We start from the raw sequence: 11,404 nt of genomic DNA, 5'->3' as shown, positions 1-11,404 counted from the left end.
ATAAACATATAAAATATTCCTATAAAAGTTCCCTTTAAATCATTCCTGGTTCAACACTTTTTGGCAGCTGCCATGTGACCTCTCCATCATTCTGTGGTATTGGTGTTCTAGAAGAATAAAGAACCGGTGTTTGAGCACTCTGGTTATAATCACCATGCTGATCACTGAGTGGAAAAACCGGTTGTACTGGTGATGCAGGTTTGGGTGTTGTTTGTCTCATAGAATTCCTTGAATGAGCTGGAAGTGGCCAGTTGACGGAATTTGGGCTTCCCAGAGTTGTAGCTGGAATAGGGTTAGCTGCTCCTGATCTGATGTCAGTTACTGATGTTACTGGTTTCACATCGGCTTGTTGATCAGCTTTAACTGGCAGTGGCTCAGGAACCTGAAATAAATGGAAATAACTTAATATAATATAACCATACCCCTGACAAAATACATAAAGAATCTATCATTATCCAAAGCTTCCAAATACATTCTATAACTGCTAAAATAGATTCCAATAAACTAAACAATAATTATGTAACTCTTCATCTAGTGAAATAACTCTTTGAGTTCGTAATATTTGTAAATCTATTAAAGGTAGAGGGTTCAAAATGAGTGTACACATGCACATTAATAGCATCTAACTCTATAAAGAGAAAATGTTTCTTGGTCATAACTACAATTATAGCTAGCTCTATGACATTGTTCTATCCTCAAGGTTATTCCTAGGGAAACCTCAATGTCTGCGTTTGCTTCATGTCCCGATACAGAGTAGTCTACTGCAGCTCTAAACTCTGATCCTAATCATTTAGTATACATGTCCACATCAATATCAAATTTACTATAGTCAGAATGTTTTTATCAGAGAAGCTGTTGACAAACTTTTAAATTAAAGAAAATACTATGAATATCATGGATCATCTTCTCAATGTCAAGCTATTACAAATTGCATCTAAAAGCTTGACTGCAATAGCCACTTTTCTTGTATCACTAAAGTTTGTAAATGCAGCAATGTGATGGTATTGCACGCTAATGCTAAGGTATAAGATGCAGTTTGTAATAGCTTGACACTGTGAAGATGATCATGTGTAATAATATATTAGATTATAAGACTATTTACCTTGGATGGCTTAAGTTGTCCACTGAGAACCAGATCACCTTGTTCCTTAAGAGAATAATGTTTATTGATGGCATGGTCAGCTCTAGCTGTATGATTTGTTATATTATTACCTGTAAACAGAGTTTAGAGAAAATCATTGAAGTGTCATTTAAAAGGGTTCAAAAGAGGTTACCTACCTGACATATTGCTGAAAATGTTGGCAGTTCTGTACAGTACTGTAGAGAAACTTATTGTAGTGTTATTTAGAAGAAGAGTTTCTAGCCTTGTATGTATAGGCACCTGTTTCTATCAATAGTCGACTCTCTATGATAGTATATATATACTATTATAGATAAAGTGGACTATTGATAGACTATTGATCAAACTATTTGTAAAGCTCATCAAATACCTGGTATATTGGTAGGCATATCCCAAGTTCCAACAAAACTTCCCCATGGCGATTGACGAGACCTAGGAACACCAGCAACTAGATGACCTTTATTAGTGGAGATAACTCTTGATGAACCTACTCTAGTCTTGGGATGCTGAAATATAAATCAAAATTTTATTTTACTAAATTTCTTGGCCACTACACTAACAGATGGAATATATATCAGGTAATGTTGTAATGAAGACAGCCAACGCCATGCAGGATACAACGAGGGAATTTTTTCCAGGACAGTGGGCTTGGCCTGTCCTTTTCGATTTTTAAAGGAAATTTCATTAGTTTGTCATCGTTATTCTTGTGCCTCATAGGAATGGCAATATTTTGTACACAATATCTTTAAGTTCTACTCACCCTTCCTGATAGCCGTGGAACTTCCCAGTTTTGAAGAGAATTGGGATAAAAAGCCTGTTCATACTGAAATTAGATAATAAAGATTATAAAATATTAGAGTCAAATCGAAGGGGTGAATTGACAATTAAAAATTTAAATTCTGTTCTCACTGTGAACAAGGTGATCTGACAATATTATACGGTACCTTATGAGTAGTATCAAACTTGACTTTGCACCCATTGTCCCCGATACATTTAAGAAGATTGGAAAACCTCTTTACAGTCACTTTATCATATTAAATACCGGTAAGGAAATTTAATAACTAAAAATTGTGAGTTAAAAGGTATTACAGGGACAGATGCGCCATTTTGAGGTGTTGATTTTAGTCTTGAATATTTGTAAATAGTCTTCAGAAGTATTAGAAATGTACAAAAAATCACATAATTCCTTTAAAAATACTTCAAACTAGGAATTTTAGTCACTATTTCTAAATATGTTTTTCTATATATCACAGAGTATCTAAAAATGATGAGTCATCATTCTAACATTCAAACGTAGATAATTCTGGACACACATGGATTTGAAGGCTCAAATTTAAATTTAGACTGTGAGCTGTGAACACAATTACTGATTAGCTCAGATAAAAAATTCCAGTTTCTGAGACTAAAGTATAACAGCATTTAGAAAGCCACAAATTTTCTGGTAGAAAAAAAGGCAGTGTGAACAGATTGAGAGGGCTCGGCTAAATATCAGTGACAGTGTAAACGTGTCGCGAAGCGGTCCAAGCCCACTTACCCAAGGAGAAGTTTGCATGTGCAATTATGACTTTGACTCTCTATGACATGTAATGTTGAAATATATCGTGTTTGCAATGGCTCAAATTTATTTCTCTGTGTCTCAAAAACAAAACTAAATATTTTTAAGAATCGTTTACACTGTGAACGTGACAAAATCATCGCCTTGTTTATGGTCGGCAGCATTTTGAATGTCCGCATTTTTTTCACCTCCACTGACTGGAGAGCAGGTGTATACTCGATGACTCGCCCAGTGTAAACATTACCGGCTAGCCGAGCTGAGTCCGGACCGAGTTTTATGGCTATGTAAACGCGGCTTATCATGCTTATGATTGGTCTAAAAATGGCCTAACTGTTCCTTTAAAGTTAAAGTAAGCTTAAAAAATAAGCTTATTTGAAAGAATTTACTCCATGCCCAAATGAACCCCTGAATTGCGAACCAAGGCCATTACATTAGATCTTATAACAATACATATGAAGAAAATTAAATAAAGACCTGAGCTGAAGACGTGAAGAAATAAGAAGTCACTGAAGTAAATTTCAGACAAAATTCCTTACATATCTTTTGATTTATAGGTTAACTAAATTAAGAATAATATTACTTACTTGATTTGCGCTGAAATTAAAACTCATTTTGCTTTCTTTCCTTGTTTGTGAGGGGTGAGAGTCAAAATAATCACCCCAGTATAAAAGATCACTATTGATTGTCCACCATAACAAGCGTTGTCATAACAAACTTTCTAGTTACTAAGGAAGTCACGACAGCACCGGGCAGAAGGTATTATAGTACCGGTACAAATTTATATTCATTATCAATTTAATATTACAAACATATCAGAATAATTATCTATAAAGCAAGCTATGATAAAAAATGTATATATATGTCATACATATTGTTAGAAATTTTTCAAGCAGCCGTTGAAATGGATTATGTATCCGGCCTCTACACTGCAGTTGGGGCGAGTTGGACATTGGGTAAATTATATACCGTTCTAGGGGTAAAAACCTACGGGCCAGGAGAACTTAAAGTGAGTCTTGGAATTAACATAATATTGAAGAATTTTAAACTTGGCAAATAAGAACCAGTATAGATATGCCTGGTGTCATAAATAACATAAGATCCTTATATAATCCGATAAATCCAAAAAACTTAGCCTAGTAATTATCCAGACGTAGTATCACTTTAATTTAAAGGGATTATAAAGAAATTCTCATGCCTGTAGCCTAAACAATCTATAGGGCACAATTCTTGACGAATTTAGATCAAACTTAGTGTTAGGGTGTATTGAGACGAGTCTCAATGAAAGCACTGGCCTAGGTCACAGAGCAATAGATAAGTCTATTAATTATGTGAAAATTAGTTAAGTCAGTAGTATGATTTTAGTTGAAATGACACACACACAAACATACACTGCATGTTATATAATATACTGTATATAGCCATGGCACCAGTCTAATAAGTATTCCCTGAAATCCAACTTAGAAATCGATTAATCTATTGATATAACATGATACATTTATATGAAGAAGGCTTATAAAGGAAAATACATTCCATATAACATCCAATTAATTTTTTTTACAAATGGTTGATGAAGGTCTAGATAGTGAAATTGTGCATTATCACTAAAGGATGAATCCTATTAAAAAAAAATATATCTAATGAGTTATTGCCCTTGTTCTTGAAAACGCGTTCAATTTTTGCTCGTAAATACAAGGCACAATTTTCGACGGATTTTAAAAAAAGTTTTGAAAGGCCTGGGTAGACATCTTACATCTTACGAAAGGGGTGAGAACACAGAAGGATAGCCTGTCACGCGTCCATGCAAGTTTCTTAAAAATGTTCGAACAGTAACTTCTATATTAGTGCTAACAAACAGCTTTAGACACAGCTGAAAGTCAGAGACAATTACCCTTAAACCGTTTATCTTGTACACTGGTACCGGTAGCCTCCTTTCATACCATCTGTGTCCCCACGATTTCTTTCCTTCTATTGTTTGATTTTCTTGTAAACCCAAACCCAAAAAAGATTAATGTCTAAAATAACAACCGCTGACGCCATTATACAGGTGATTACAACAGAAAAGAGTCCTAAATTACACTCAGACGTGGTCAAATTTTCAGAACTTATCTTACGTCGCACAGTTTTAGAAAGTGATTTCTTCTCAACTAGTAGCTGATTTTGTTGTTCTTTAGCATGTTCTAATGCTTTTGTTCTATTTAGAATTTGATTGCACGGACATTTACACAAACACAAGATGCCGTTACAAGCTCTGTATCTGAAATAGATAGGTAAAAAATTAATATCAGATTGATTCTCCGTTTGGTTATTAGAAATTTCCAATGTTGTTTCCTTAAGGGGTTTAGAAGTTGGTATATTTGTTGTTGTCGGATGTTCAGTGATTGGTATATCTGTTGTCGAATTTTCAGTGGTTGATATAACTGTTGTTGTCGAATGTTCAGTGGTTGGTATAACTGTTGTTGTCGAATGTTCAGTGGTTTGTTCGTCTGTTGTTGTCGGGAGTTCAGTGGTGGGTATATCTGTTGTCGTTGAATGTTCAGTGCTTGGTATATTTGTTGTTGTTGGGTGTTCAGTGGTTGGTATATATGTTGTTGTCGGGAGTTCAGTGGTGGGTATATCTGTTGTCGTTGAATGTTCAGTGCATGGTATATTTGTTATGTCGGGTGTTCAGTGGTTGGTATATATGTTGTTGTCTGGTGTTCAGTGTTTGGTATATCTGTTGTTGTTGGATGTTCAGTGGTTGGTATATCTGTTGTTGTTGAATTTTCAGTGGTTGGTATATCTGTTGTTGTTGAATGTTTAGTGATTGGTACATCTGCTGTTGTCTGGTGTTCAGTGGTTGGCATATCTGTTGTTGTTGAATGTTCAGTGGTTGGTATACCTGTTGTTGTCTGATGTTCAGTGGTTGGTATATTTGTTGTTGTTGAATGTTCAGTGGTTGGTATATCTGTTGTTATAGAGTGTTCAGTGGTTGGTATATCTGTTGTTGGATGTTCAGTGGTTGATATAACTGTTGTTGTTGAATGTTCAGTGGTTGGTATATCTGTTGTTGTTGAATGTTCAGTGGTTGGTATATCTGTTGTTGACGAATGTTCAGTGGTTGGTATATCTGTTGTTGTCGAATGTTCAGTGGTTGGTATATCTGCTGTTGGATGTTCAGTAGTTGGCATGTCTGTTTTTGGAGTCGGGTGTTCAGTGGTTGGCCCAGTTGTTGATGTCTGGTGTTCAGTGTTTGGTATATCTGTTGTTGTCGAATGTTCAGTGGTTGGTATATCTGTTGTTGTCTGGTGTTCAGTGGTTGATATATCTGTTGTTGTCGGTTGTTCAGTGGGGAGTATATCAGCTGTCGGTTGTTCAGACGTTGTTGATTCATCATATATTTCTGAAAGAATGAATATTTGAATATACTTTGTCCTGTTCTCAATTCTTTATATCATTCGTTTGTAAATCATTAAATTATCTGGAACTATCTGAGATATAAATGAACGAAAAAGGAAATATAAAAATGTAACCACTATGTTTTCCCACAAAACTACAAATGATATACTAAGTAACATAATGAATAAAAACACAGAAAGTTTCATAAAACATAAATATATGCATTTATAATGTATCAAGGATGTGGTAAGAGCTGTATTACTGTGTTTCTAAGATTATATGATGGTATAAGTTATTATTTTAAAGAGATTGTAAAGAGGTTTTCGAAACTTTTTATGTGTATCGGGGAGACTGATATCATCAATTTGCACCATTCCAATTTTCATTCCGACGTCTGTGGTTCTTGCAATCCCACTAAAACGATAGAGTTCTATGACTAAAACTAACAGTTTTTATATAAATATTCAGGGTGTCCAATTTGAAATATTTTGAATGTCATGCCACGATTATATCTAAAATGTTGCTACAGTGTTGACTAATTTTATATTTTGAATAATGGTGCCGAGGGTGAATCATGTTGTTCATCTAATATACTACTTGCAGCGCGTTTTCGTAATTTGCATAAGACCTAGTTATGATGATGATAATGATGATGATGGTGATGACGACTATGATGATGATGATGTATTACATGCTTGTTGCTGGTGAGCTGGGTAACTTCTAACTGAAACGAGAATGACGATGATTATCTGGTTGGTTGGTGATGAGGGATGAGCGAGGTAATTTCTAACTACAACGAGAACGACAACGATTATCTTGATGGTTATGATGATAATGATGATATATTGCTTGCTTGTTAATGATGAGAGATGAGCGAGGTAGCTTCTAACTGGGACGAGAATCACGCTGATTATCTAGATGATGATGATGGTTATGATGATAATGATGATAATGATGATGTATTGCTTGCTTGTTGATGATGAGAGATGAGCGAGGTAGCTTCTAACCGGAACGAGAATCACGATGATTATCTAGATTATGATGATGATGATGGTTATGGTGAGGATGATGATGATGGTGATGATGATGATGATGATGATGATAATGCTGATGATGATGATGTATTGCCTGCTTGTTGTTGAAGAGGGATGAGCGGGATAATTTCTTACTTCTAACTACAACGACAATGACGATGATTATCTTGGTGGTGCTGCTGATGATGATGATAATATTTAAACATGGTATGTTTTGGATAATGACGGTGAAGGGGAGAATAGGAATGTTTGCTTTACCTATTTCACAATGTGTACCAGTATATCTCGAATCTTCACAATGACATCTAAACGAAGTAGTCGTGTCTATACACCAACCTCCATTCTGACAAGGAAAACTGGCACATTCATCAGTACCTAAAATAATTGCGCAATATTTTGTTTTCCTTTTCCTTGTTGTTGAACGCTGAAATACAGCTGTATCAGCTAAAAAATATAGAACCTTAAAACTGTATGTCTTCACCAATGAAAAATATGAATTCAAAATAACATCTTTATCTATGTGAGCTGAATAAAGAAAAACTTACCGCTAAAAACAGATAATTTCATACCAGCAGGGAAACCAAACGCTTCTCTTATTGAATATCCATAAATGAGTAATAAAAATGGTGAGGGGGCATGATAATGTTTAACTTGACTATCTCCTATTATCTCACTGTGGACATTATAGCCAGTACATAATTGGTCATAGTTTAAAGACGGAATTATTGCGTCTGTAACGGAATTTCGAGCAACGATATTAACTCCACCTTTATAATAATCATCCAAAGACTTTAAGGCATTGTTAAAAACCATGTAATCATTTGTTGCTCTATCAATGGGCGGTACGACTGACATATAGGCATCTCCGTCGTAATACCATGATACGGGATCTCCTAACATAAATATAACAACTATAACCTTGTCAGTGGCATTGAAACAGATTTTCTCGGACTGGCTTAAATATTTAATATCTACTGCTTCTCCTTTCAATGGAGTATACAGTTCTCCTTTTATTTCAAATGATGTTCCCGAGTTAAGAGACACTACTCGCAGCATTGATTTTTGACTTGTGTGACCTGTAGGAGCTATTAAAGAAAATTGGGTTCCTAATTCAGTAACTGGTGGCAGCATTTCCATAATTGGGTCAATTCTGGATGTCATTGGTAATTTCACGTTTCTATTTCCGGTTATGACACCTATTGGTTTATTCGACGTAATGCGACTTCCGGTATTATCACATTCACAGTTAATATTAAGAACGTCGTGATCATTCAAAATGAAATCAAAATTGTCACCGTCGTAAAACCCGTTAAAACCAACATCACAATGTGTATTTGCTTCCAACTTAAACTGAATGTTGACCTCAGTATTATTGTCGGCTGCTATAATTATAGTCTGTGCTGAAAAATAAAACCAGGAATATGAAATCTTACAGGGTTTAGAGTCGCTATTATTAAAATACTAAAGGAATCATAAAATAAAATAATGATAATAAAATAATAAACTCTTAATTTTGCATGGGTCAGAATTAGGTCCAATAAACAAAACATGGCCATGTATAAATAAACCAAGAACCACAAAACAAAACCCGAAATCAAAACAACATAATGGCAAACAATTGGTAACAGCTAATGAATTTTCGACATGATGAATCATAAGTGAATCAATATTTCATAAACTTGGCACCACATCCTTTCAGCTCACGGGGACAATACAATACATGATTTGGAAAAAAGAAAATGAAAAATTGAGAAATGGTCAAATTTAAAGTCTGGAAGATACTGCTCATAGGCGCAGCATCTACAAACCAAGAAATACTAAAAGTAGGTTATCTGATTAAAAATTGACAACACACAGTCTTCTTTACCTCCGGATACAACTACCAAGATTTTCGAGGATAGCAATCTCTACTGTCATCTATACTTACTCGATGAAGTTTGATTATAAAAATTGGCTACCAAATAGTCAATTCCGAGCGAGGGAACTGGCAGTATTAACATTCCTTCTGTTGAATGAGCCGAGTAACCGTAGGCATATACAGATATTTTATTTGAGGCTACAACAGATATCGCCAAATCCTCAAGTTTTACTCCATAAGAAGCCGTTTCAACCTCATTACCATAAATCACCCTTCCTGCCTCGCCCTCGCTTAAAGAAAAGGCCGAAACTTCGCCTGTTTGATGTGACGTCACCCTGACTTCTGTTACCTCACGTGCTGTTATAACAACCATGTTTTTATTCTTATAATCTGTTAATTTCGGAAAGGTTAGCACAAAATTGGTACCCCAATGGTCTTTATCTAAACCTGGAAATATAGGAATAAAAACAATATATGACAGCTAACAATTTACAAATATATAGAAAATATATTTTTAGCATTTTTAATAAATGTACCTGCAGTTGTGGAAACGAAACATCCACAGAAGTACATGTATAACAGGCAAAGGCAAACGTCTTTAAAACGTTGAAGATACATTCCAAATAATCAAAATCTGTATATATTGTCACCAAATTAAAAGTTACTATTTGAATGTTATGATTTATTTTCATATGTCGTCAGATTCCGGTTTTTCTTTTAGTCTCATAAAAAATTAATAGCTCAATATTGATGCATTAAGTTTATATACTTAAGCAATGCACCATCCCGCGATGATGCTGTAAACGTTACACTAAAGTAACACAACGGATTGTGACTCAAATAACCCATCGATTTCCAGGTTTTTGAAAAGCTCCTATTGTGAATATTTATTGTTCTACGATAGTGTATCTCATTCAACTACCTTCTATATTGACAAAACTTCTTGACATTTAGCAATTATAAATATATGATAGACACAGATTTATGGAATAACAATCAATGGTTAAAGATTTATGCAATGTTTCGACATGTTTGACCGTCCTCCTCAGACAAAGAATAATAAAAAGTGAGAGGCAAACTTTATACACTGTAAGACAATAATTAGAACACATAATAATGCTTTTAATGAACAAGATATGGACAAGGATAAATTACATACACATATTACACAGGCAAGGGAAAGACTCAAACCAACCTTCCGTTACCAGCCATGCTGACAGAATGATCCAACACACTCAAACTGCACGGACTTTTCGTGTCACGTGACCAAGATGTAGTCCTAGCCTGTCGAACTAACTCATACGCTCTAGAAAACCCATCTTGTAGATTTTGAACATAATTGCCCACTTTGGTTTTTCTTGTGGAGTTCCATAAATGACATATATGGGTAACTTTATTTCCCTACCAAACATCAAATACACGGGTGTAAATTTGGTCTGCTTGTGAACACTCGTCCTGTATGCCATCATAACTCTAGGAAGATGGACATCCCAATCTGTACGATGATCATTTATATATTTACTAATCATATCAGCAAGAGTTCTATTCAACCCTTCGACCATGCCGTCGGATTCAGGATAGTAGACAGTGGTTCTTGTCTTCTTAATACCCAAAAGCTCGCAAACGTCTCGAAATAACTTTGACTCAAAATCTGTACCCTGGTCCGAAAGGAATTGGTACGGTACCCCACATACCGGCAAATAAACTCATCCACCAACACCCGAGCTACAGATTCTGCCTTGTGATCTACTAAACGAAATGCCTCTACCCATTTGGTGAAATAACCTGAAATTACAAGAACATACATTGTTTCCACGATTAGACATAGTAACATGTCCCAATATGTCCAGAGCTATCTTCTCAAATGGTGCACCCACCAGATGAGGCTGAAGCGGAGCAATTCTCTTTCTATTTGGAGCTCTCCTACTAGCATACTCCAGACAATTCCTACAGTATAACCCCACATCCTTACGCAACCCACTCCAGTAAAACCTCTCCTTGACCCTTTGTCCAGTTTTAAACACAGCCAAATGCCCACCATACACTGAATTATGTGCTGAGCCAAGCACTTAAGTAAGACAACTTTTAACTTACCACCCCCGCCAGTATCAATCAGTAAAACCTTACAGACCCCACCTACTACATAAATCTTTAACGACAGGTCCCTTTCCCTCGACATGCCTAAAAGTTGGTTATACATCTTGCTCCGAACCCTGGATTATAAAGCGCATTGGAGATTACCAACATCCAATGTATCCAACCTTTCTGCAATATGAACACCCGATTCACAAGAGCACTTCCTAATACGCTAATATTGGAGCCTCTATGAGTCTCTTCTTAAGGAGCTGAAACGCTTCATCGCATTCTGGCTTCCAAATAAATTGCTCTCGTTTTTGGGTTAATTTTAACAATGGAGGCTGCAATAGTAGAAAACCCTTTTACATAGCGCCTATAATATGACG

General features: G+C 35.6%; 1 protein-coding gene across 1 annotated transcript; it reads right to left on the bottom strand.

The window, feature by feature from the left end:
* Positions 1-7,052: 7,052 nt before the first annotated feature.
* LOTGIDRAFT_158076 (hypothetical protein) lies at positions 7,053-11,142 on the bottom strand (the record flags this gene model as incomplete). The annotated part of the gene is made up of 4 exons (XM_009051111.1): positions 7,053-7,459; positions 7,630-8,484; positions 9,012-9,389; positions 11,037-11,142. The coding sequence occupies 4 exons, from the start codon at positions 11,140-11,142 to the stop codon at positions 7,053-7,055; spliced, it is 1,746 nt and encodes a 581-aa protein (XP_009049359.1).
* Positions 11,143-11,404: the final 262 nt, after the last annotated feature.

The sequence above is a fragment of the Lottia gigantea genome, assembly GCF_000327385.1.
Source record: "Lottia gigantea unplaced genomic scaffold LOTGIsca_16, whole genome shotgun sequence".
NCBI classification, from domain to species: domain Eukaryota; kingdom Metazoa; phylum Mollusca; class Gastropoda; family Lottiidae; genus Lottia; species Lottia gigantea.
This window is presented reverse-complemented; position numbering and strand designations above follow the sequence as displayed.